Source organism: Oncorhynchus clarkii, chromosome 1 (genome assembly GCF_045791955.1).
Source record: "Oncorhynchus clarkii lewisi isolate Uvic-CL-2024 chromosome 1, UVic_Ocla_1.0, whole genome shotgun sequence".
Taxonomy (NCBI): domain Eukaryota; kingdom Metazoa; phylum Chordata; class Actinopteri; order Salmoniformes; family Salmonidae; genus Oncorhynchus; species Oncorhynchus clarkii.
The window spans coordinates 17,763,418-17,790,370 of NC_092147.1; the positions used below are offsets into that span (position 1 = coordinate 17,763,418).

At 43.0% G+C, this 26,953-nt stretch overlaps 2 protein-coding genes across 3 annotated transcripts; one reads left to right on the forward strand and one right to left on the reverse strand.

Annotated features, from left to right (window-relative positions):
- Positions 1–106: 106 nt before the first annotated feature.
- LOC139414475 (coatomer subunit epsilon-like) lies at positions 107–10,283 on the reverse strand. Its single transcript, XM_071162546.1, has 12 exons — positions 10,230–10,283; positions 9,677–9,754; positions 8,659–8,721; positions 8,494–8,559; positions 8,197–8,384; positions 8,058–8,111; positions 7,851–7,920; positions 6,653–6,808; positions 5,999–6,067; positions 810–884; positions 445–498; positions 107–121 (listed from the first exon to the last, which is right to left on the reverse strand). Exons 1-12 carry the CDS (start codon positions 10,281–10,283, stop codon positions 107–109), a joined length of 942 nt encoding a protein of 313 aa, XP_071018647.1.
- Positions 10,284–12,315: 2,032 nt separating this feature from the next.
- On the forward strand, positions 12,316–26,931 carry LOC139373877 (tumor necrosis factor alpha-induced protein 8-like protein 1). 2 transcript variants are annotated; one of them, XR_011627623.1, is made up of 4 exons: positions 12,316–12,683; positions 22,972–23,251; positions 23,502–24,608; positions 24,964–26,931. XR_011627623.1 is itself a non-coding variant. In XM_071115023.1 (3 exons), exons 2-3 carry the CDS (start codon positions 22,980–22,982, stop codon positions 23,788–23,790), a joined length of 561 nt encoding a protein of 186 aa, XP_070971124.1. In that variant the 5' UTR covers positions 12,405–12,683; positions 22,972–22,979; the 3' UTR covers positions 23,791–26,931. The 2 variants fall into 2 exon arrangements, 1 of the variants encoding a protein (XP_070971124.1); XM_071115023.1 differs by having other exon boundaries at positions 12,405–12,683; positions 23,502–26,931.
- The last annotated feature ends 22 nt before the right edge of the window (positions 26,932–26,953 follow it).

Sequence of the window (26,953 nt, forward strand, 5' to 3'; positions counted from 1 at the left end):
CAAAATAAAAGTTAATCTGTGAATTGGACGAGACATAAGGGGGGAAAGATGGTCTACCTCCAGCAAGTATCATCGGGCCACATTTCAAGAATTTCAATAGAAAGTTTCACACTGACACACACTGGGTGTAAACAGGGTCATAAAACATGTATTGTCAATTCAGAGGAATGTTTATAGAAAACAGTTACACAGGAGGCAATTTATCAATTTAGAGAAATGGAAATGTTACAAACAGAGACATTATCAAAAGGGACATTTCATGTACTACAACTACTTCGGAGTATAAATCAAATCTGTGTCCACTACATAAAAGGTAATATTATTATGATAAAGCTCTGCAAAATAAGCGTTTTTTTTTTAATATATAAAAATGTCTAAATGTGCATGTCAATTTTAATCCATACAATTTAGAGTCCAGTATTCATAATGTTTTGTGGTCCAAACAAATTCCTTCATTGTGTCAAACAGTCGCATCGTCAGTCTGTCAAATTCATTCTCCTGAGGAAAGAAAAAATAAACATTTAACACACAGTAGAACATGTTTAACTAGTAAAACTGTTGTGCACTGAAATAACCTGGTCCGTTGAGTGAAACAACCTGACATTTCAATGTTTATTTACACTTCTTTATTGGGTAATTATGTGTAGTGAAGACCGTTTTAAAATATTCTCATTGGACTAGATATGCTGAAGTGCTACCAATCAAATAATTTGATTTAGTTCCAAGAGAGCAAAGACTGACCAACAGCTGAAGAATGCATTGATTCAAGATGTAGCAGAACTGTGTACGGGCAAATTAAATCAACATACCTTGGCCAGGTAATCTTTAAGGAAGCGGTGAGCTCTATGGGCATCTTTCAGTTGAGAGAGATACCGGTTGGTTACCTGTGAACAGATGCATAACAGATTGATGTTAAAGACATGCTCCTGAACTTCAGCAACTACTTTTTATTTGATTTTTAAACCTTCTGATTTGGGCTGAATGTGTCAATGAGTACGGTTGGTTACATGCACACAATCATGTGATTATTGAGAAGTCAGATTAATATAATATACCAATAAAACGTTTACATGCTTTGCAAGATTAACAATTTCCCTAATAACCATGTTTACATGAACACTTCTGAAATCAGGCTACCTGATGGGACTGATAAATGTAGAAAATGACCAATCAAAATAAACATTCTAACACAGCGAACATGTTATTTTTGGGAAGCCTATTTGATTGAGTTTGTATGCGAAAACTACTTTAAGACAAACATTGTTGTTTCGAACTCACTTCACTCGCGCTAGAAGGGGAGGCTTGCTCAGATGGTGCTGGCATATTCGCAAATCAAATACACAGCTGGAATGCCAATTAAGGTGTTCACATGTCCTAATAATTTGAAAGACTGCTCATGCTCAGAAAACCAGAAAAACATTGAATTATTGCATGTAAACAGTCACTGTGTAGTTCATACATACATAATCTAAGAGCAGAATTACTGTTTTACCTCAATTACCCAGGAAATCCCTAGTTTGAAGGCAATTATTTTTCTGGAAGTTGCTACATTTTCCCAAACGTGGGCCAGCCCCCTAGCAGCTAACAAGATGCACTCACAGCTGAGTGAGAACAATGACGTGGTGCACATAGTGTAGTAATAGTAATCGGAAAGTATTCAGACCCCTTCCCTTTTTCCACATACAGCCGTATTTTAAAATGGATTAAACTTTATTTTTTTATACACAATACCCCATAATGACAAAGCGAAAACAGTTTTTTTGAAATGTTTGCAATTGTATATATATAAAAATATATATATACAGAAATACCTTATTTACATAAGCTATGAGACTCGTAATTGAGCTCAGGTGCATCCTGTTTCTACTGATCATCCTTGAGATGTTTCTACAACTTGATTGGAGTCCACCTGTAGTAAAATCAATTGATTGGAAATTATTTGGAAAGGCACACACCGGTCCATATAAGGTCCCACAGTTGACAGTGCATGACAGAGCAAAAATCAAGCCATGGGGTCGAAGGAATTGTCCATAGAGCTCAGAGACAGGAGTTGACCAAAAGGCACCTAAGGACTCAGTGTAACGGTTTTCCTGTTGTGAAGGAGAAGCGAACCAAAATGCGGCGTGGTGGTTACTCATGTTTAATGAAAAAACGATAAACACGAACACTACAAAACAATAAACGTGGAAAACCAAAAAACAGTCCAATCTGGTGCAAACACAGAGACAGGAACAATCACCCACAAACACACAGTGAAACCCACGCTACCTAAGTATGATTCTCAATCAGAGACAACTACTGACACCTGCCTCTGATTGAGAACCATACTAAGCCGAAACATAGAAATACCCAAAACCTAGAAAAACAAACATAGACTGCCCACCCAACTCACACCCTGACCATACTAAATAAATACAAAACACAGGAAATAAAGGTCAGAACGTGACAGTACCCCCCCCCCCCCCCCCCCCCCCCCAAAGGTGCGGACTCCGGCCGCAAAACCTTGACCTATAGGGGAGGGTCTGGGTGGGCGTCTGTCCGCGGTGGCGGCTCTGGTGCTGGACGTGGTCCCCACTTCACCATTGTCTTAGTCCCCCACCTTGTCCGCTTCCGTGGCCTCCTAGCCACGGCGACCCTACTTAATGACCCCACTGGACTGAGGGGCAGCTCGGGACAGAGGGGCAGCTCGGGACAGAGGGGCAGCTCGGGACAGAGGGGCAGCTCGGGACAGAGGGGCAGATGCTCGGGACAGAGGGGCTCTGGCGCCTCTGGGCTGAGGGGCTCTGGCGCCTCTGGGCTGAGGGGCTCTGGCGCCTCTGGGCTGAGGGGCTCTGGCGCCTCTGGGCTGACTGGCGGCCCCTGGCTGACTGGCGGCACTGGCGGCCCCTGGCTGACTGGCGGCACTGGCGGCCCCTGGCTGACTGGCGGCCCCTGGCAGACTGGCGGTACTGGCGGCTCCTGGCAGGCTGGCGGCACTGGCGGCTCCTGGCAGGCTGGCGGCATTGGCGGCTCCTGGCAGGCTGGCGGCACTGGCGGCTCCTGGCAGGCTGGCGGCACTGGCGGCTCCTGGCAGGCTGGCGCTGGGCAGACGGGTGGCTCAGGCGGCGCTGGGCAGACGGGTGGCTCAGGCGGCGCTGGGCAGACGGGTGGCTCAGGCGGCGCTGGGCAGACGGGTGGCTCAGGCGGCGCTGGGCAGACGGGTGGTTCAGGCGGCGCTGGGCAGACGGGAAGCTCCGGCGGCGCTGGGCAGACGGGTGGCTCAGGCGGCGCTGGGCAGACGGGAAGCTCCGGCAACGCTGGAGAGGAAGGCTCTGGCAGCGCTGGACTAAGGAGTTCTGGCAGCGCCGAACAGGCGGGAGACTCCGGCAGCACTGGAGAGGAGGAAGGCTCCGGCAGCGCTGGACAGGAGGAACGCACTGTAGGCCTGATGCGTGGTGCTGGCACTGGTGGTACGGGGCCGAGGACACGCACAGGAAGCCTGGTGCGGGGAGCTGCCACCGGAGGGCTGGTGTGTGGAGGTGGCACAGGATGGACCGGACCGTGAAGGCGTATTGGAGATCTTGAGAGCAGGGATGGCACCAACCGCCCTGGCTGGATCTTCCGTCTAGCCCGGCAGATGTGAGGAGCTGAGATGTAGCGTACCGGGCTAAGCACGCGTACTGGGGACACCGTGCGTTCCAACGCATAGCACGGTGCCGGACCAGTACCACGCCCGCCACGGTTAGCACTGCTAGGCGCACTGTAGTGCTGAGATGGCACAGGACGTGGAAGGCTAGGGAGATGCACAGGAGGCCTGGTGCGTGAGGTTGGCACAGTCTTCACCAGACCCCTAGCCCGCACCTCAGGATGAGTATGGAGAGCTGACCCCGGTGCCATTAAATCCCTGACACGCTCCGTCGGGCGAATGTCGTGCCTCATGCACCAAACCAGCAACTCCCTCATATCTCTCTCCTCCAATTTCCCCATTAACTCCTTCACAGTCTCTGCTTCGCTCACCTCCAACACCAGCTCTGGTTCTGAGCTCCTCCTTGGCTCCTCATGATAAACGGGGGAGTTGGCTCAGGTCTGACTCCTGACTCTGCCACACTCCCCCTGTGCCCCCCCCCCAAGAAATGTTTGGGGCTGACTCTCGGGCCTCCGTCCGCGCCGCCGTGCTTGCTTCGCCAACCTCATTCTCCTGTAACCTTCCGCAAACTGCTCCATCGAATCCCAGGCGGGCTCCGGCACTCTCCCTGGGTCGACCGCCCACCTGTCTATCTCCTCCCAAGTTGTGTAGTCCCGATTCTGCTCCCATGTCCCGAAGTCCTGACCTCGCTTGTTGCTGTTCCTGCTGCTGCTGCCTCTGTTCCTTCTCCTGCTGCTGCTTTTGCTGTTGCCCGTTACCACGCTGCTTGGTCCTGTTGTGGTGGGTGATTCTGTAACGGTTTTCCTGTTGTGAAGGAGAAGCGGACCAAAATGCGGCGTGGTGGTTACTCATGTTTAATGAAAAAACGATAAACACGAACACTACAAAACAATAAACGTGGAAAACCAAAAAAACAGTCCTATCTGGTGCAAACACAGAGACAGGAACAATCACCTACAAACACACAGTGAAACCCAGGCTACCTAAGTATGATTCTCAATCAGAGACAACTACTGACACCTGCCTCTGATTGAGAACCATACTAGGCCGAAACATAGAAATACCCAAAACCTAGAAAAACAAACATAGACTGCCCACCCAACTCACGCCCTGACCATACTAAGTAAATACAAAACACAGGAAATAAAGGTCAGAACGTGACACTCAGACCATGAGAAACAAGATTCTCTGGTCTGATGAAACCAAGATTGAACTCTTTGGCCTGAATACCAAGCATCACATCTGAAGGAAACTTGGCACCATCTCTACGGTGAAGCATGGTGGTGGCAGCATCATGCTGTGGTGATGTTTTTCAAGGGCAGGGACTGGGAGACTAGTCAGGATCGAGGGAAAGATGAACGGAGCAAAGTACAGAGAGATCCTTGATGAAACTCTGCTCCAGAGCACTCACGACCTCAGACTGGGGAAAAGGTTCACCTTCCAACAGGACAACGACCCTAAGCACACAGCCAAAACAACACAGGAGTGGCTTTGGGACAAGTCTCTGAATGTCTGTGAGTGGCCCACCGAGAGCCCGGACTTGAACCCGATTTAAACATCTCTGGAGATAACTGAAAATAGCTGCGCAGCGACGCTCCCCATCCAACCTGACAGAGCTTGAGGGGATCTGCAGAGAAGAATGGGAGAAACTCCCCAAATACAGGTGTGCCAAGCTCGTAGCGTCATACCCAAGACTCAAGGCTGTAATCGCTGCCAAAGGTGCTTCAACAAAGCACTGAGTAAAGGGTCTGAATCGTTATTTAAATGTGATTGTTTTTCATTTTTAATGCATTTGCAAAAAGAGGAAAGAGTATAGATTGATGAAAAAAACTACATTTTAGAATAAGGCTGTAATGCAACAAAATGTGGAAAAAGTCAAGGGCTCTGAATACGATGCAATTTTCGGGGACCACTTCTGACTCGTGATTGCTAATTTCAGAACTACTGGCTAAAAAGTGTAGAACAGTACTAGAGAATCCCCTTAAATTATTTTTGGCATTAACTTCTTTATCATAAATCATTAGAACAAGGTCTACTCTTTATACACCAGTTGTAGATATCCTTGATTGGGTAATTATCAGTAATTAGATTGAACCCATTGAAGACAGCATTCTGTAGACAATAACAATTATATTGATCATTTACTCACTATCACCTCAATCTGGTACAGATAATATATTTTTAAGCTTCATCACTACAATAGTGTTCATGAGTTTTACTTGCTGTTTAAAAAGAGCACAATATATCAGCAAACCTTTCAGCCAAACAAATCAAAAACAAACCTAAATTGAGACAAACATTTCTCTGTATCTGTGACAAAACTTGATGCACCCTGAGGAATCCCCATAAACCGATATAGGTCCAAAGTCTCACCTCAGGAGCTTTGCCCAAGTGCTGGGTCAGCACAATCAAATTGATCAGAGTCTCAGGGTGGCTGGTGTCCTGTTACGGGGGAAATCAGAGTTTGGAAAACACCCAGTTTCTCACAGCAGTGTCTCAATGCCCTGTATGACCTTACTCACTACCCTGCTTCAATCACACGTTCTGAAATGTGTATACGACCACTTTAGTACTAGTGTATTCACATTAATCACTGGTCATAGTCTAAACAAGAGCATAACATGTGGGAGATCTTTTTGTGTAATTATTTAACCAAGGATCAGTCTTCCATGACACCCCAACAAGGTACTGGTTATGCTCTGGCCAATTATTTTTTTCTCATCTCAGATTAACTGCAGGACATGGGGACAAGAATATAGCATTTGGCACCACCTACTGTTCAATTGAAAAAGGTGCAAGTATTTCCCTTAAAATGGCACTAAACTTGTATTGCTCTGTGGTTGGATGAGACAACAGACATCAATTGGTTAAAGTAATTGAAATGGTACTATTCAATAGTCACTGTAACGTCCTATAATGGTATGCTATTAGTTAGTCTTCATCTTTATTTAAAAACAACCCTTTACACATCTCTACAGATTCCTCTGTAGAATAAGATATTAGAGTGCATTTGAGGCAAGTAATGACCTTGTCTAGTGCCTCCTGGAGAACCCCTTCTGCCTCTTCCCACTTGTTGTGGGCCATATGACAGGCAGGCTGGCCATTAAGCAGAAGCAGAGTTGGTGAGTACTTATCCGACATCTCCTGGAAGATGTAGTAAGGATCCTGCAGCTTCTCTCCTCCCTTTAAAAAAGGAAAAAAGCAAGAGTGCAGTTTTCTTTTCTGTTCAGATGAAAAACTGAAACTGAGTTTTATTCTTAATGACTGCACAAAAAGCTGAATTCAATCGTAAAGTGATGACTACATTTAGAGTGAGAGTGGTGCTGTCAATAAAATACCATTTATTTCAGGTGGAGGGCTAATGGGGCCCGCTGCACTGAAGTATTCTAGCATGTAGGGGGGCTTCACCTAAAATAACCTTTTTGGTTTACCAGCCACTGTGGCAGGTAGATTGAAAAATCTACCTGCCACTGATTTTTAAAAATGTTATACCAGCCAAAAAACGTTTTCCACCATACAAAAACAAAACACAGATGACCATTCTTTGTAATCTTGCTAAAGCAAAAGCATTTATTAGTAAGAAGTAATGTGATATATTGCTACATTACAGGGGGGGAAGATTACTGTGGTAACGGGGCCACTCGAGTCGTGTCAGGTGCGTCTGTGTGTGTGTGTGTGTGTGTGTGTGTGAGATTTAAAATCGCACTAGTAGTAGACGGCATCTCTTCGCTATCAGTTGAAGCAGCAGACTCAAACTAACATAAAAAAAAACAACCAAGCTTGTGAACAAAACAATGTAAATATACATGAAACCTTGAAACAAGGACAAAGTCTCACTTTGTACACTTTCAAGTAAATTAGACAAACTTATGCCTGTGCGCAGCACCTCCAAAAATGAATCTATCAGCACAGTGCACAAAGCCAGGCAGTGTTGCTGTGCGAGGTGGGATATAGATTTGTATTTCTTTATGCGATTAGCAGCTATGAAACAAAATGGCATAAATATTTTGAAAACAGTTACTGCAGCATTTGTTTGCTATAAATCACAACTCGCACATGTGCTCACTTTTTATAAGCATATGCGAATGGGATGACCACCCTGAAAATTGACCACACGCCTACATGGCTTGTGAAATAGACATTCTTGCCTGCCAATACCCAAATATACCAGCATTTGGCAGGTGTTCATTTTATGCCCTGGTCTTCACTATGGGCTGACACTCACAACAGCGATGTTGACCCAAGCCGTGGATAGTTGGGTCAATGTGGCCTCCTGCATTTTCTTCAGCTCTTTCCTTTACATGGCAGGTGTTAAAATAAGTAAACGATGCCATATATGATCAACTCTTACATTTGCTGAATCCTTTTAGCTCAATTTACTTAAAAGTATTTAAAAGGAATTTAAATCAGATGCCGTGTTGAGCGGACATACCTTGCCAAATCAACACGTTCTAAACTCAGCAGCACCTGAATGGTCATTGCCATGATGAAAAGAAAAGAGGGACAAAAACGGACTGAATCACCCATAACAGGGGCTACAAACATTAATAGTATCCTGTGATTGTCTTTACCATTCCAGACTTTCTCTCTGGTGCAGGGACCGCAGGGCAGCGTCAGAGTTAATCTCATGGTAGTAAATGGACGCAGTCATGACCAGGAAGGTTGTGTTGGCCACATCTACACTCTTGGCCATCTTCTTGTCAAGTTCAGCCACAACGGCATCCCTACACAAAAAACAAAAACAATATTGTAATGCCAGCTAAGGAGTCAACAAAGAGCATTTCATCTTGAGTTGTGTATCGACAGTTTACGATAACAATTCTGAACACTAATGGGTTCAGACCTTTTGGCCTCGTTGGAGCAAGCACCTTGACAGCCTGGAGCTCTGGCGAGGAACTGGCCTTGATGTCACCCATCACCACAGCATACTTCCTCTGAAACGAGACAGAATGAGGCGTGTTCGCTAATTGCACATGCTGATAGGTGGTGGAACAAAAATGTACACTCCTATAAACTCCTATAAACTATGTTACCTGTGCAATGTAGGCTCTATACAGAAACATGTCTCTCTCAACCTCCTTCTCAGGTGTTGATGGCTGCAAAGAGGAAAATAAGTAGTTGACTTTTTGTCGTTTTAACGTTAGCTAGTTCATTACTATAGAGATGTTAGCTAGTTCATTTGTTAGCTAAACAGTTCAGTGTCATACAGCGACACTTGAAAAAGATATAGGCTTAGCCACATTGTACAAACGGTGCAAATGCAATGCAAATAGTCCAGGTAGCCATTCGATTACATGTTCAGGAGTCTTATGGCTTAGGGGTAAAAACTGTTGAGAAGCCTTTTTGTCCTAGACTTGGCACTCTGGTACCGCTTGCCATGCGGTAGTAGAGATAACAGTCTATGACTGGGGCAGCTGGGGTCTTTGACAATTTTTAGGGCCTTCCTCTGACACAGCCTGGTGTAGAGGTCCTGGATGGCAGGCAGCTTAGCCCCAGTGATGTACTGGGCCGTACGCAGAGGCTGAGCAATTGCCGTACCAGGCAGTGATGCAACCATGTCTCGATGTTGCAGCTGGAAAACCTTTTGAGGATCTCAGGACCCATGCCAAATCTTTTTAGTTTCCTCAGGGGGAATAGGCTTTGACTGTCTTGGTGGGTTTGGACCATTCTAGTTTGTTGGTGATGTGGACACCAAGGAACTTGAAGCTCTCAACCTGCTACACTACAGCCCCGTCGATGAGAATGGGGGCGTGCTCAGTCCTCCTTTCCTGTAGTCCAACATTAATTCTCCTTAATCTTGGTTACGTTCAGGAATAGGTTGTTATTCTGGCACCACCTGGCCAGGTCTCTGACCTCTTCCCTATAGGCTGTCTCGTCGTTGTCGGTAATCAGGCCTACCAATGTTGTGTCCTCTGCAAACTTAATGATGGTGTTGGAGTCGTGCCTGGCCATGCAGTCGTGGGTGAACAGGGAGTACAGGAGGGGACTGAGCACGCACCTCTGGGGGGCTCCAGTGTTGAGGATCAGGGTGGCATTTGTGTTGCTACCTACCCTCCCCACCCGGGGGCGGTCCGTCAGGAAGTCCAGGATCCAGTTGCAGAGGGAGTTGTTAAGTCCCAGGATCCTTAGCTAAGTGATGAGCTTTGAGGGTACTATGGTGTTGAACACTGAGCTGTAGTCAATTAATAGCATTCTCACATAAGTGTTCCTTTTGTCCAGGTGGGAAAGGGCAGTGTGGAGTGCAATAGCGATTGCATCATCTGTGGATCTGTTTGGGCCTTATGCAAATTGGAGTGGGTCTAGGGTTTCTGGGATAACTGGTGTTGATGTGAGCCATTACCAGCCTTTCAAAGCACTTCATGGCTACGGGCGTGAGTGCTACGGGTCTGTAGTCATTTAGGCAGGTTGCCTTTGTGCTCTTGGGCACAGGGACTATGGTGGTCTGCTTAAAACATGTTGGTATTATAGACTCAATCAGGGACATGTTGAAAATGTCAGTGAAGACACCTGTCAGTTGGTCAGCACATGCCCGGAGCACACGTCCTGGTAATCCGTCTGGCCCCGCAGCCTTGTGTATGTTGACCTCTTTAAAGGTCTTACTCACGTTGTCTACGGAGAGCGTGATCACACAGTCGTCCGGAACAGCAGATGCTCTCATGCATGCCTCAGTAATTACCATAGCTATACATGCCACAAAGTCCATCTATTTAACCTTTCAAATGTCAGCATTCTGCTGGTGAAATGCAACCCCTGCATCGTAGGCCTATCCACTACCATGGACTCTTCTGGGGCACCATTCAAACCCTCAACCCCTTTCCCTGCTGCTGCATGTGAAATGCTCTGTTCAACCCTGACTTTGGCCATCTCATTATCTTTCACCCCTGTGGGGCATTCGGAAGACGTGGTAGGCCGTCATTGTAAATAAGAATTTGTTCTTAACTGACTTGCCTAGTTAAAATAAAAATAGCAACAGGTCATATTTATCACTTTTATAACACATAATATGATCCTTTCCACATCTTGGACATATCGGCTTCTCCCTTCTGCAAACACTTGCTACATGACCAAAAGCTTTACAATGATCGCAGTGCATTGGTCTTGGGATAAATGTTCTGAATCTGTAGTTAATATACCCTAACTGCACTTGAGTAGGGAGAGACATATCAAAATAACAGATACACTTCACTTTTTCACCATTCATAACACGATTCATCCGACGTGCTTCAATTACTCCAGGAATATATTTTTATTTCTTCAAAATCGACTTTCCACGAGACGCCAGATAAATTAAAAAAACCTTGAGGGGGTGCCCTGTTTCGAAGAGACACACACGAAACTTCATACTTATCAAATCGGTTAAGACAACAACGCACTTTACTTCTGATCTGCAGAAGCACAAAAAAAATCTAAACAAACCCGCCTCTTGGTACCCTCACAGCCTTCCCTTTACCCAGCACTCTCTCCACCAGTTTGGATAACTGAAATGGTTTCTTAAAGACTGGTTCTCTGCTCAGCTGCTCCTCATTAACAAACCGTACTCCTATTAGATACGAAGGGTCATTCTCACTCGTCCATTCGATCCCCTATGGGCTATGTTGTTGAAATGTTGTCTTGTTACCATGTTTGATTACATTTGTTTATTTATATTAAAATCCAGTTAATACACAACATTACATAATTTATGCTCATGTGTGTCCATTGGTTTCTGTTTACACGAAAATATTTGTTTTGTCTTTTGCCTACTAATCACAGAGAATATGAAAAGTAAATCGTTATTCGGTCACCTTTCTATGGGTGTTAAAATGATTTATATAGTATACTTATTAGAAAAATGATTGTGTATATTCAAGCTAAATAGAGTGTGTATCTCGATAGTTATTGTATGGCTCAGAGATTAGCTAATGTATCACTGCTTGCTACAGAATCTCTCATTGGTTACAAAATTGCAATATCCAAATGCTCCACTGAACAGAGCTTCTTAACAAGCTTTCTCTCTAAATGGCCTGCTAGTTTGCAGGTTGCGGGTGAAGGTAAACTACCTTGTGATAAGGATGACAGTAGGCTAAGCATAAAATGCAATAATATTGACGACTGGATTGCAGAGTACTATGAACTAACTAGGCTATGTAAATGTGGTGCTATTCTATAATATTATGTATTTTAATTTACAATATATGTTTAAAATAGCCCTATCAAATCTGGCTTGAGTTAGGCCTATTTATATCCATTTACATCCAGACCATAAGAGAAAAATAGCTTGTTGATTGTTTAAAACACATGGCATTCACAATGAACACCATAACCCTCCGGAATTCCTGCTAAACCCATTCATTCATAGACCGGGGGAAACGGTGCTGTCCGGTCCAGAAAACATCCGCTGTAAAACACCTAGATGTCTGGTTTACTATATCTCGTTCTCTCTGTTGTGTGTCCTATGTAAATCCGTTTTAATCAATAACGTTTCCGAAATCATCTACTGATGCAATATTTTCCATTAATTAGGTCAAATAATTAATCTTCATGATTTATGATTAAATAATTGTGCCGTCTACTAGGCTTTTTGTTTATGACAAACAACTCATTGGGAAATTTCCAACCTTGGATTTGGGAGCTAGATGAGGTTAATTACTGGAAACAGAATGGGGGCAGGGAATGTTGAAGTTATAACAGGAATTTCCCACAGTATGATTGGTTTGATACATTTTTACTGGGCACTTCCATTGGTCCAGAGTAACATCAATCTCGAATTTTCGAAATCCCTCAAATTTGAATCTTTTTGTGAGGAGGAGTCGGGTTACAAACTCCTGTAACCGAGCTCAGCAGGGAGAGAAGAAACAGTCTTTCAATTATTTACACACCAGTACCTGATACAAAATACATGGAAGACAAAGAATCGCAAGTAAAGACGAAGAACCGACTCATGGTGATGTACATGGATTTGCTATGGGTTGCCATAATGAAGACTCGAGATTTTGCCTAGATTAAATTGTCAAATTGTAGCAGCGTAATCCACGGTCCCTTTACTCACCCTCCGCATCCGGTTTGATTTGAACGAAAGGTAAGTTCAACGTAGATGGATGGTATTTTAGCCTATGCTTGACCAGTCTTTGAGAAACATTTAACAAATAATAGGTTACAAAGTCCTTTGAAACTATACAATGGAGGATGGGAGGTGGCAGAATTGGCTAAAGGAAGGCTGAAGCCCAATTTGCCCACAACATTTACATTACACTACACTGCCTATTCTAGTTATAACTAATGTCATTCGACCTTAAATGCAATAATAGGTCCACGATATTGTTTGCCAACACAAGATTTATAATTATATTTTTATTTCCTTATGTTTGGTCAGTATTTTGGTTTGATGTATTCGTTTTGAATGGCAACTGTCATTTTTTATGTGAATGATTTAATCCTTCGAAATCTAAATTAATTTTTAAAATGGTTTACAAATCAATAGTTTTTTAATGGAATACCCCACAAAAGTTGAAGCCTAGTGTTAATCATGTTCCTTTCTTGCGTTTCAAACGCCACTGTCGCGTTGCAAGCCTTCTTTCCTCCAAGTTATTTAATCTCTGAATGAAGTGTATATCAAGCGATTTGTTAAAGCTGTGCCTGCTTGAGGCCTTACTCCGCATTTTACGCCATATAACATACAAAATGTAGCAACAAAAAATGATGTTTTATATGTGACTGTTATTTTTGAGATAATCGAGATGAAAGCTTTTCTACTAGTATGTGTATGAATACCCTCTGTGTATTCTGGCAGGTAGTACAATTTATTATACAGCACTAACTGTTTGTCACTAGTAAAAGGAGAATCAGAACGTTTTCAATTTGCATGAGTTGCGGTCTTGAATGAGTTGCCTCTTGCAGCTTTAACCAGCTGTGTCTGTGAAGAATTTATTTATCCAAATGTATTGGTCGCATACAGATATTTGGCAGATGTTATTGCGGGTTTAGTGAAATGCTTGTAATATTGATTTATTTTGATTGATTTATTGATTTTGTTTTTCTAAACAATTGTTGCTACCCCGCTGTGTATGTGCGTCTCCGTTGCTACCCTTGCTCATATCACCTCCACCCTACCTGAAACCCTAGACCCACTCCAATTTGCCTACTACCCCAAAAGGTCCACAGACGAGGCAATCACACTGAACACTGCCCTAACCCATCTGGACAAGAGGAATACCTGTAAGAATGCTGTTCATTGACTACAGCTCAGCATTTAACACCATAGTACCCTCCAAACTCGTCATTAAGCTTGAGACCCTGGGTCTCGACCCCACCCTGTGAAACTGGGTCATGGACTTTCTGACGGGCCACCCCCAGGTGGTGTGGGTAGGAAACAACATCTCCACCCCACTGATCCTGAACACTGGGGCCCATTCTCAGCCCTCTCCTGTACTCCCTGTTCACCCATGACTGCGTGGCCATGCATGCCTCCAACTCAATCATCAAGTTTGCAGACGACACTACAGTGGTAGGCTTGATTACCAACAACGACGAGATGGCCTACAGGGAGGAGGTGAGGGCCCTCTGAGTGTGACGTCAGGAAAATAACCTCTCACTCAATGTTAGCGCCTGGTACGGAAACTGCTCCGCCCACAACAGTAAGGCTCTCCAGAGGGTAGTGAGGTCTGCACAACGCATCACCGGGGGCAAGCTACCTGTCCTCCAGGACGCTACATCACTCAGTGTCACAGGAAGGCCAAAAAGATAATCACGGACAACAACCATCTGAGCCACTGCCTGTTCACCCCGCTATCATCCAGAAGGCGAGGTCCGTACAGGTGCATCAAAGCTGGGACCAAGAGACTGGAAAAACAGCTTCTCAAGGCTATCAGACTGTTAAACAGCCATCACTAACATTGAGTGGCTGCTGCCAACATACTGACTCAAATCTCTAGCCACTTTAATAATTGGATGTAATAAATGTATCACTAGTCACTTTAAACAATGCCACTTTTTATATAATGATTACATACCATACATTACTCATCTCATATACTGCACTCTACAATCTACTGCATCTTGCCTATGCCACACGGCCATCGCTCATCCATATATTTATATGTACATATTCTTATTCATCCCTTTACACTTGTGCTTGTATAAGGTAGTTATTGTGAAATTGTTAGTGCAGTAATATCTATCGGAACTAGAAGCACAAGAATTTCGTTACACTCGCATTACCATCTGCTAACCATGTGAATGTGACCAATAGGATTTTATTTGATTTGGCTATGGCTGACACACAGGTGGGTCAGTTACAGCTACAGTTTGTTTGCTCGGCTAACTGAGAACTGAGGTCCACTTTGGCCAGGAAGCCAGCTCCAAAATCCCAAACATGAATTAATGTCAAACCTGTTTGTCATGATTTCTGACACTCAAGCACTGCTGGAAATGTATGATTATCCCTGTGGAGATGAAAGGTAACTCATTGACAAGAGCAGTACAGAGGTGTTTGACCTGATTTACAAGACTGCAAAGTTCAGTTGGCCAGCAGCCTCAGTTGTTACCTAGGAAATATGAAACACTCTGTGCATGGAAGGGCAGTGAAACCTTCCTAGAAAGAAGACTATGTGACAGACTAGAGACAATTGACAGAGTATGCCTTTGGGACATTTGTGTGTGTGTGTGAATTGTAGGTCCCCACAAGGATTGAAGAACAAAATGTGTGTGTGTGTGTGTGACAGGGTTGGGCTCAATAGATTAACATGGCGAGGCATTGCTTAACATGACCACGCCCCCGAGTAGGGTACAGATGTGGGGTACTCCCTTTACTCCAATGTTTAATTGTCTACTTTACTCAGAACCTGACTGGCTGTATTATTCGTTTTTTTATCATTACAAACTCAACAAAAATGGAAACGTCCTCTCACTGTCAACAGCGTTTATTTTCAGCAAACTTAATGGTGTGTAAATATTTGTATCAACATAAGGTTCAACAACTGATACACAAACTGAGCAAGTTCCACAGACATATCACTAACAGAAATAGAATAATGTGGAATAATGTGTCCCTGAACAAAGGGGGGTCAAAATCAAAAATAACAGTCAGTAGCTGGTGTGGCCAACAGCTGCAGTAAGTACTGCAGTGCATCTCCTCCTCATGGACTGCTCCAGATTTGCCAGTTCTTGCTGTGAGATGTTACCCACTCTTCCACCAATGTACCTGCAAGTTCCCGGACATTTCTGGGGGGAATGGCCCTAGCCCTCACCCTCCGATCCAACAGGTCCCAGACGTGCTCAATGGGATTGCGATCCCTGATTTTATAACTAGGATGCCAAACATTTCTTGCACACTGTTTTGTTTGAACAATAGTAGGAGAAAGACCACCAAATCAACCCTTACAAAAAAAGATAGCCTTTTTGTAACTGTAGCCGACTGGGGTATTTTGGATGCAGTAATTGCAGAATAACTGCAGTTATACTGCACTCTAACTGCAATCTTTTTTTGTAAGAAAAGTTTAAACTGCCCAAGGACTAGGTTAAACGAACCTCTTGGTTTCAGGCTATATGTCGCGATGATGATGGAAATATGTGTGCTCTGGTTACTCAATACATTTGTGTGTTCGAAGGACTTAATTCACAGTAAATCGCCAGCTAACACTTCTTTTGTAGCTATGTGTATTGCCTGTGTAAACCTGGAAATTCCACCAAGTTGGTGTAGATTTTGCCATAGGCTACTTTGGGCCATTTGGTAGGGTTGTCTGCACAGCTGGTCTCAGGCAAGTGGAAAGTACATATAGGAAGTCCTAAATGCATAAACCGTTCAAGGGCAGGCAAAGACTGGAAGTAGTTACGCGGCATATGTAAGACTAGCGATTATGATCTAGATTAACTTATTTCGCAAGCCAGCCAGTTAACGTCAATTAACCTGAGAAAAAGCTAGATTTAAACAAATGGTGACGTACAGTACCAGTCAAAGGTTTGGACACACCTACTCATTCAAGAGTTTTTCTTTATTTTTACTTTTGTAGAATAATAGTGAAGACATAAAAACTATGAAATAATACACATAATCATGTAGTAACCAACAAAGTGTTAAACAAATCAAAATATATTTGAGATTCTTCAAATAGCCTTGATGACCGCTTTACACACTCTTGGCATTCTCTCAACCAGCTTCAGGAGGTAGTTACCTGAAATGCGTTTAAATTAACAGGTGTGCCTTAAGTGAATTTGGGGAATTCCTTTCTTTTCTTAATGCGTTTGAGCCAAGCAGTTGTGTTGTGACAAGGTAGGGGTGGTATACAGAAGATGGCCCTGTTTGGTAAAAGACCAAGTCCATATTATGGCAAGAACAGCTCAAATAAGCAAAGAGAAACAACAGTCCATCATTACTTTAAGCCAATAACTTTGAAAGTTTCTTCAAGTGCAGTCGCAAAAACCATCGAGCGCTATAATAAACTGGCTGTCATGAGGACGGCCACAGGGAAGGAAGACCCAGAGTTACCTCTGCTGCAGAGGAAAGGTTCATTAGAGTTACTAGCCTCAGAAATTGCAGCCCAAATAAATGCTTAAATGTTCAGAGGAGACTGCGCGAATCAGGCCATCATGGTCGAATTGAAGGACACCAATAATAATAAGAAGATTTGCTTGGGCCAAAAAACACGAGCATAAGACATTAGACCGGTGGAAATCTGTCCTTTGGTCTGATTAGTCCAAATGTATTTATTTTTTTATTCCAACCGCTGTGTCTTTGAGACACAGAGTGGGTGAATGGATGATCTTCGCATGTGTAGTTCCCACCGTGAAGCATGGCGGAAGAGGTGTGGGGCTGGTGGCACTGTATGTAATTTATTTAGAATTCAAGGCACACTTAACCAGCATGGCCAACGCAGCATTCTGCAGTGATACACCATCCCATCTGGTTTAGCCTTAGTCCCACTATCATTTGTTTTTCAACAGGACAATGATCCACACAGCCTGGAGGTGTGTTAAAGGCTATTTGACCAAGAAGGAGAGTGATAGTGCTGCATCAGATGACCTGGCCTCCACAATCACCCAACCTCAACCCATTGAGATGGTTTGGGATGAGTTGGACCGCAGAGTGAAGGAAAAGCAGCCAGCAAGTGCTCAGTGTATGTGGGAACTCCTTCAAGACTGTTGGAAAAGCCTTCCAGGTGAAGCTGGTTGAGAGAATGCCAAGAGTGTGCAAAGCTGTCATCAAGGCAAAAATGCCTACTTTTGAATCTAAAACATTTTGATTTAAAAAAAAAATGGGGTTACTACATGATTCCATAGTTTTGATATCTTCACTATTACTTTACAATTTAGAAAATAGTAGAAATAAAGAAAAACCCTTGAATGAGAAGGTGTTAACTTTTGACGGGTACTGTAAGTATAATGCGACAGCTTTACTGTCTGTGTTTGCTGGTCGGGTAACACATTAGTGGCAGAATACATATCAGGCAAATCATTTGTTGTGACAGCCAAGTATGTTAATAACAACATGTGAAAACGTTTATTGAAACGACAAAGTGCCTGTTTGTTTAGGATGACGCCAAATTTAGGCTAATTACATGGGAGTGATGGGAGGACCCTATGTCTGTACCCTACTCGGGGGTGTAGTCATGTTAATCCACACCTCGCCATGTGTCTCTCTTCCAAATTTTGGAATTTACTCCCATTCAACCATAGATACTCATGAGTTAAAATTTGAATTGACCACACCCACAGGATTCTGTGTTTGAGAGGTAGGATGTAGTGCTATTCAAAGAAATTCCACTCAATCATAGATGGGTTAGCTGTTAACGTCACCAAAGCAATGCTTCCATGGGGCATAAGTCCATTAGTTGTGATTCTGGATGGCCAGATGGCTGGCTAACAATGACAAACTGCCATGTGGCGAATCATAAGTTGCTCGAATCAGCTAGTTTTATCTTGTTCTTGATACTATGTCCTGTTTTGACTGATTTCATGTCAATGCTAAAATTTGCTAGCTAACCAACAACTGTAACGAACAATGTATTTGAGAGACAACAAGTGCTCATTTTGAAATGTATTTATTTCAATATGCATTGGAGACAAAATATAGTTTACATGTTCTTAAGTCTAAGCCAACCCTGTCTGTTTTGCCCCATAGTTGCGCACGTGTCGGTTTTGTTGCTTAACAACCAACCCGTCTATAGAACATGAGTTTCATTGAATCTAACAGGTCACACTTCCAAAGAATATATAACTTTTCTCAGGAAGCAATGTTCATATACTTTTAACCTTAGTGCTTAGAATATCCAATTAGATGTCCACTGTCCATCTGTCCATCTTTTTGAAGGCTTCAAGGTCAACTTGAGGGTTAAACTGATGTAGTATTTTTCTCATATGTAATGAAATTTAAAAACTTAGAATTCGCATAAGGTTGTTTTTCTTGATCATTCTTTTTAAGTTAAAACAATATTTTCTATGCTTGTATATAACGTGTTTTATGTACAAGATGCACAGTATGTATATTTGTATAGACTGCACCTAATATATACTATAAGAGGCATTTCACTATATTCCATTTCCTTTTTAATTCGAATTGCAATTCTGGATTCTGTTTACTACTTAAATTAGAATTTTATTGAAATTTGAGGCATTTTCAATTCTGAATTAAGCCCACACGTGTGTGTGTGTGTGTGTGTGTGTGTGTGTGAGAGAGGTGTGTGTCTTTGATCGCTTATCTGTCGGTCAATAAAACACTTTTTGATGTAAAACTCCTTTGTATGCATGCCATGTTTCCTCAAAGTCCATGTGGTGGTGCCATTGTCAAAAACTGATAACAGACGAGTTAGTCATCCACAAGTCATCTACCTTTTATCTATGGGTCTATTGTTTTAAACTGGTTTCAGCTTGTATTTACTTTCAACCTACTCAATATTATGTTAATGCTATGTCATGTCTATGGCAAGGATACCATTGCTGCATCACAGCTGCACATTTCATTTTATAGTTGCACATACAGTTGGCTAACAATGAGGGCTCACTATCCATTCACATTTGTCATAATATTTTCCACCATTTGTCCCTGATGTTGTTTGACCCCTCAGCCAGGTCCCACATTTCCTGGTTCACCTGTGGCATCAATCTCTTACCCTGGTCTATTTTTTTTCAAATTGGTCATATTAATTATTAATCTGTGATCCATTTAATGCTGCCACGTTAATTATTAATCCCACAGCGGGCTCTTTCAGATCTGAGAAGACAGTAAAAAAGGGACGGTCTCCCCCTTAGGCACTGTGCACAACCCCTGATACTATGTGGGAGGATGATAGAGCGACACACACACACACACACACACACTGACACACACATCACAGCCATACAAAACTGAGTTCCCAGCACTCATCAGCGCCTCCACTGTTATGCAACAGCTCAAGAGTAGGAGAGATTAGAGGACAGTAGGAGAGTAAGAGAGAGGAGTAAAAACTACACTTGATGAAATTGTAGCAGGCAGTAATCCTAATTGATCCTGTTCATTACCAGACAGAAGAAATGTTTCATGTGAAGAGCTGATTGTGAGGTGATCAGTTCAGACCCAACACAAAGCACGGATACATTTTACATAACCATTGTGCATTGTCTCTTATTGTAGATAAGGATGACATCATACATTTCTGTAAATCTAAGTTCCTGAGACATGTTACAGTACTAAAGAGATGTGTGGGGATTTCCCCCTATTTTGAATTAATATTATACATGTAGGGTAGGCTATGCAATTGGAATTATAAGCAAGCCACACAGCCTAAAACATATTCACTCTTGAATAATATAAACTCTTGTTCAAAGTTATATAGTTACAGTATTTCCAGACATGCTTGCTTAGTTATTCCACCTTGATATTTTGAAGTAGTTTCACAGAAATGTCTATACAGATTTCTGCCAGCCAGTCTAGTTTTGAGTCGGGGGAGCAGTATTGAGAATGGGTGGGGATTCATATCATCTTCCCTGAGGCTTAGGGGGGGGGGGGCTGCGGCAGAGTGGACAGGAAAGGGAGCTCCAGATGTATCCAATCATTGGTCCTCTCTCACCTGACCAAATCATACTAGCCTGACAGACTTTCGGACACATGTTTGGTCATCAAACCTCCACAGGCCCTTTCTGAGCCACTCGGCACACCCAGCATTGAGCCTCTGGAGGCCACTTTTCACCTGCAGGAGGGTAAGTGCTTTTGGGGACGCTGGCTGCCAAAGAGGCCCAGGGTCGGGTTTCATTTCCATGAGTCATGTTTACCTACCTGTTCTACTTTGACTGAGGTCTTGTTTTGTTAAACTATATAGTTTAAGCACTCTGGATTACACTGCACTGATGTTGGTTTAAGTAAATCCAGTTGATACGCCAGCACTTTGTCTCTCATTCCAGAGTGCCTGCCCAACTCAAAGAGAACCTGTTGCTCTGTTGTATGTGGGAGATATATTGGCTGAACACAGTAATGTTGTCACTGTCATGTTTCGTTCTCTTTTCAATCCATTCCAGCAGTGCCTGTATAAATAGTGCTGAGATGGGATCCAAGCTTTCCCTGCCTGGGCCCAGTTCACACAGCAGCTTATATTTGGCCATAACTCCCACTGCACAGTTACAAGGCAGGAGTCCTTGATAGAAAAATGTTTCATCATTCTAAGCGCTTGTCCTTTCATGAAGCCTCGTGAGAGAGACGGCGAGAGAGAGGATCTACCTACATTTGTGATTGCCAGCTCCAGGAAGAATTTGTTGTCTTTTCTTTGGCTTTGAGTAAAACTACAGACGCTCCTGAGTATCCATCACATCTGAAGTTAAGTGTTTGGATTCACTGTGGTGAAAGACAAATACAGGCTTTTTACTTCTTCACGGCAGTATTAGTCATCACAGCCACTGACTCATTCAAGTTATTCTCTTTGACAGGAGAGAAATTTAATGAGCCCCCTGAAAATCACTTCACTCTCCAGGCTCTGAAAGGTTTCTTTTTAATCCACTGAATCTGTTTTTTCATACATACCAGCAGAGAGAGGCTTGTGAACTTTGATTTCTTTGCGCAGTGTCGCAAGCTGTACTTTTCTCTATCCTCAAAGCATCTGTTCAGATTCTCATTGACACATTGTGATTGAATGTAGCAGGCAAAGTGGTGGTGTTTTTTTATTTATTTATTATTATTTTTTTTTTTTACATCCCTCTGACAATGTTGCAGGGAGAGCTTGTCTTTGGTTTCTGACGTGGGTACTCCCTTGGAAGAAAAAGCGTCCCGCTGACACTCGAAGGAGACCAATTGGTATTCTTGGAGAGACAATGCGGATTGGAGTGGAATCTCATGAGTCACATAGCAGGCACATTTTCATTCTGTAGTCGGTCAGCTGCGTTACAGTAATAATACTTAGCAGATATTACTGTTGGTAAATATGAGGATTTGTATTAGCGTCTAGTCACATTTAGGATTTTAATAAAGGTTTTATGTTTTAATCTTGGAGGGAGTAATGATTGCTATGCTATCCTAGAGATGTGTACAGATCTAGGCTCAGCTTACCTTCCCTAACTTATAACTTTAGCCTTTGGGGGGTAAAATGAGCCGCTGACCTTGGATCCGTCTCGAGGTAACCTCATCCTACTTCCTTGGGGATTAAGACAGGCTGAACCTGAACCTGGGTTCTTGTTAAGAAGCTACTGCAGTACTGTCGGGCCCTGGACCGGGCTCATCTGGCTGAGGAAATGCAAAAGATATGAAAGCCTGTGGCCCCCTGACCCATTGTTTATGATCTGCCACAATGTGTTGAGGCTTCCTCTGAGTCATTGTGGTTTGGCAGGCAACACCCACAGCTTGGAGCTAGCCTCCACAAATGTGCACACGTACGCTATAGCCCATCCTCACATAAACCTCTTGTTTTCTAAATGTGGATTCAGCCGGTAGCTGCAGAGACAGTCCTATCATTGGCTGCTTTGCAGAACTGCAGTGAGTCTCATCACTCCTACATGATGTCATTCTTGTATCATGTCACTGGTATCTTAAAGACCCCGTCACCAATTAAAATACAATCGATGTCCCATGACATCATAGTTATACTAAGGGTTTGCACACCGGTAGCAAGACTCTTCAATGCCTTCATTCAGATGAGACAATGAAATAATGAAATGTGCTAATTTGCATAAAACAGTTCATTGTCTGTCTGCAGTATGTTTTATTATTTCTGCATGATCTGCTGGTGCTAGAAATGCAAAAGGCAAATATGGGTTTCCCATATGTTGTCAGGAATGCATCCAAATAAACATCTGTTATTTCCTCTCTGTACAGTATATAATTAAGAAGGAAGAAAATCCACCATCTGGTTTCAGTGAGTGTGCATCTGTATGACCCAAATCTCTTTTCTCCCTCCCTCTCTCTCGCCCTCCAGACGTCATTATGGACTCCTTCAGTACTAAGAGCCTGGCCCTTCAGGCCCAGAAGAAGCTGATGAGCAAGATGGCCACCAAGAGCATGGCTAACCTCTTCATTGACGACACCAGCAGCGAGGTGCTGGACGAGCTCTACCGCGTTACGAAGGAGTACACGCACAACCGCAAGGAGGCCCAGAAGATCATCAAGAACCTTATCAAGATGGTGGTGAAGCTGGGAGTCCTCTACCGCAACAACCAGTTCAGCGGGGAGGAGCTGGTGCTGGTTGAGAGCTTCAGGTTGATTATGCTATATGATTATATTATGGCTGTAGAGAGCATTAACAGGGTTAACAGGGCCTTTGATTAAGGGTTGACAGCCATGGTTGTTGAGGGCTAATTTGCACAGGTTTTTATTCCAGCCCTGATAAAAATAATCATTGTGTTGGGCTTGAACAAAAGCTGTGGTCCTCAGAGAAATGGCATGTGGTTTGCCAGCTACTGTAGTTAAGCCATCATGCATAACAACTCTACTGCGTCCCCTTTCCAGGAAGAAGGTCCACACACTGGCTATGACGGCTGTCAGCTTTCACCAGATCGAGTTCACGTTCGACCGGCGCGTGATGAGCGCCATCCTGAATGAGTGCCGTGAGTTGCTGCACCAGGCCATCAACCGCCACCTGACGGCCAAGAGCCACTCGCGGGTCAACCACGTGTTCAACCACTTTGCCGACTGTGACTTCCTCGCGGCGCTCTACGGGCCGTCTGAGGTGTACCGCGGCCACCTGCAAAGGATCTGTGACGGCGTCAACAAGATGCTGGACGAGGGCAACCTTTGACCTCTCCCCAGGACCTTTTGACCCCTCCCCCTTTAACCTTTTGAGGCATTACCTGGTTGTGTGAAATCCACCACGGGGTTGCCTTATTGGCTTGCATTGTTGTTGTTTTTAAGAGACTGACGTTATGCATATTGTATGTGGACATTTACAGTTGATGTCGGAAGTTTACATACACTTAGGTTGGAGTCATTAAAACTTTTTTTTCAACCGCTCCACAAATTTATTGTTAACAAATTATAGTTTTGGCAAGTCGGTTAGGACATCTAAGTAATTTTTCCAACAATTGTTTACCGACAGATTATCACTTATAATTCACTGTATCACAATTTCTGTGGGTCAAAAGTTTACATACACTGAGTTGACTGTGCCTTTAAACAGCTTGGACAATTCCAGAAAATTATTTTATGGCTTTAGAAGCTTCTGAATGACTAATTGCCATCATTTGAGTCAATTGGAGGTGCACCTGTGGATGTATTTCAAGGCCTACCTTCAAACTCAGTTTGAAAATGGAGTGGCCATTTGCTTGACATCATGGGAAAATCAAAAGAAATCAACCAAGACCTCAGGAAAAAGGTTGTGGTTCATCCTTGGGAGCAATTTCCAAACGCCTGAAGGTACCACGTTCATCTGTACAAACAATAGTATGCAAGTATAAGCACTATGGGACCACGCAGCCATCATACCGCTCAGGAAGGAGACTTGTTCTGTCTCCTAGAGATTAACATACTTTGTACAAAAAGTGCTGTTTGGTCATAATGACCATCGTTATGTTTGGAGGAAAAATGGGGCGCTTGCAAGCTGAAGAACACTATCCAACTGTGAAGCACGGGGGTGGCAGCATCATGTTGTGGGTGTGCTTTTCTGCAGGAGGGACTGGTGCACTTCACAAAATGGATGGTATCATGAGGAGGAAAATTATGTGCGTACATTGATATTCAACATCTCAAGACCTCAGTCAGGAAGTTAAAGCTTGGTCGCAAAAGGGTCTTCCAAATGGACAATGACCCCAAGCATACTTCCAAAGTTGTGGCAAACTGGTTTAAGGACAACAAGGTTGAGGTATTGGAGTGGCCATCACAAAGCCCTGACCTCAATCCTATAGAGAATTTGTGGGAAGAACTGAAAAAGTGTGTGAGAGCAAAGAGGCCTACAAACCTGACTCAATTGCACCAGCTCTTGCACCAGCTCTTAGATCCTACCTGATCTAAAACAGATTTTTTACCAGGATTAAATGTCAGGAATTGTGATAAACTGAGTTTAAATGTATTTGGCTAAGGTGTATGTAAACTTCCGACTTCAACTGTACTTACTTTTGTGTTTTCTCGTGTGTCCTTCCAACATTACTGTACAACACTGAAGGATGCTTTAGTTAGTCCGAAGTTTCTTCTAGCTTCTTTCTTTAAAGGAAAAACATGGACCTCTCCAGTGAATGTAGAACACAAGCTCTTGTCAATGATTTCTGGACCGAGGACTTCACCAGTGCCTTGGCAATGTCTTTTTTTCCTATATAGACCAAGGGGTGTCTGTTCCCCCTGGCAACAAGGCATGATTCCAATCACAGCGTAAAGGTCGTATGTGTGAGTGGTGAATTGAATGGGCTGAAATGCTTTTAGAGCAAAAGAAAGAGGACAATTATAGATTTTAACCTACTTCAGGACAACTATAAGGGACTCTGTATTTAGAAACAGGAGTGCTACTTGAGGTTAAACAAGCACTGTAGTTTGTTTGTAATAATAAACATTCTAGTAAAAAATCATGAGCTGATGCACACCCAAAAATATTTGTAGAGGTGCAGAGGTGTTACTTATTTTTATGTAACAGTTCACATAACAGACCAATAATCCAGATTCAGCATCCACATGGTCTCTATATCCTAAGGAAGTCTGTACTGTGTTTGGAACAAAATACCTGTATTGCCTGCTTTGGCCCCAATGACCTGTGTCATTGAGCTGCTGACTCATCAGCTCGTTAACCTCATCTGAGCTGTACTGAACCCACCGCCCAGCAAATACTTTGATTTATGTAAATGATGTCTCTGCACAGGTGAGAGACTCCATGTACAGTCATGCTAATGACTGGAGGATATGGGAAAGGGAAGTAGCTTCCTACATGAGGTTCTCTTTGTTGGTGAGATCCAGGCTGTTTCGTCACATAGCATAGGGAGAGACCTAAACAATACCTGATTGTACCTTCCATGATTCCATATAATGAATCCCCTACTCTGTGCCAATAATACAGATAATCCACTTCGCTCCAACACCCCATCCCCCTTTAATGTGACTGACATCCCCATCTCTGCTTGATCCAAGTCCTATTTGGGGTGAATGTTTTTCTATTTTTTATGAACAATTTAAATTGTTATTTAGAATTATATCCTACTATCCTGCACATAATGTATGTTATTTTTGTTTATCTAGACCTATCTCTGCGTGTTTGTATGGCTGAGCCTGTCTAGGAGACTGTTTGTGCTGTGGCCTCATTTAGTATTCTCAGTGACCGTGTATACCTGTGAGGAGCAGCAGCAGAGTTGTAATGAGCACTGTGTCCTCCAGGATCTACTCTGTCACGGAAACCTCCCTATTCTGTACTGTAGCAGCTTTGCCAAAGAGGAAAGCAATCTCACAATTGTGAAAATGATATTTTCTAAAGGAACATTACTAAGGAAAACCATATGCACAAGATGATGAATGTCATGTTTTCAAATTTTACATTCCGTTTTTTCCGTACCTTTTGTGTTGTCTCCATTTTGACTTAATTGTTATTTGTTATATCCACCTACGTCTGGGGGAGTTGCAGTAAGTGAATGCTCACAGGACTAGAATATTGAAGTCCCAGAATATTTGAGCTATTTTAGAACTTAAATGTCAAAGATTCCATTCTTCCCAATATCAACACTTCTCAGGTTTAAGTCTTAGAGAGCTTGTACTCACGAAAAACTTAATGAAACAATTTGACCAATTTGTCTTCATACATTTCAGATTAGCTCACGATTCTTAAGTCATGTTGTATTTTTACCGATAGATTGTGAAATTGGATTGTGATGTGTATATATAGTGTCCCTTCTCTTTACTAGATATGAGAAATATGTAAATGAATACTCTTTTTTTAAATCAATAAATTCTTTGTCTTTTCTTGATTAAAGCACCAGTCTCTTTCCAGCTCA

Bases quoted from the DNA above. Each gene is read 5' to 3' on its own strand.
- LOC139414475 (XM_071162546.1), bottom strand. From the start codon at position 10,283: ATGAGAGCATCTGCTGTTCCGGACGACTGTGTGATCACGCTCTCCGTA. The intron at 8,722-9,676 runs GTAGGTAGCAAC...TCCTCTTTGCAG, and splicing joins ACCGCCCCCGGGTGGGGAGG to CCATCAACACCTGAGAAGGA. The intron at 8,385-8,493 runs GTGCTTGCTCCA...TTGACTCCTTAG, and splicing joins CAGAGCTCCAGGCTGTCAAG to CTGGCATTACAATATTGTTT.
- LOC139373877 (XM_071115023.1), top strand. From the start codon at position 22,980: ATGGACTCCTTCAGTACTAAGAGCCTGGCCCTTCAGGCCCAGAAGAAG. The intron at 23,252-23,501 runs GTTGATTATGCT...TCCCCTTTCCAG, and splicing joins GTGCTGGTTGAGAGCTTCAG to GAAGAAGGTCCACACACTGG.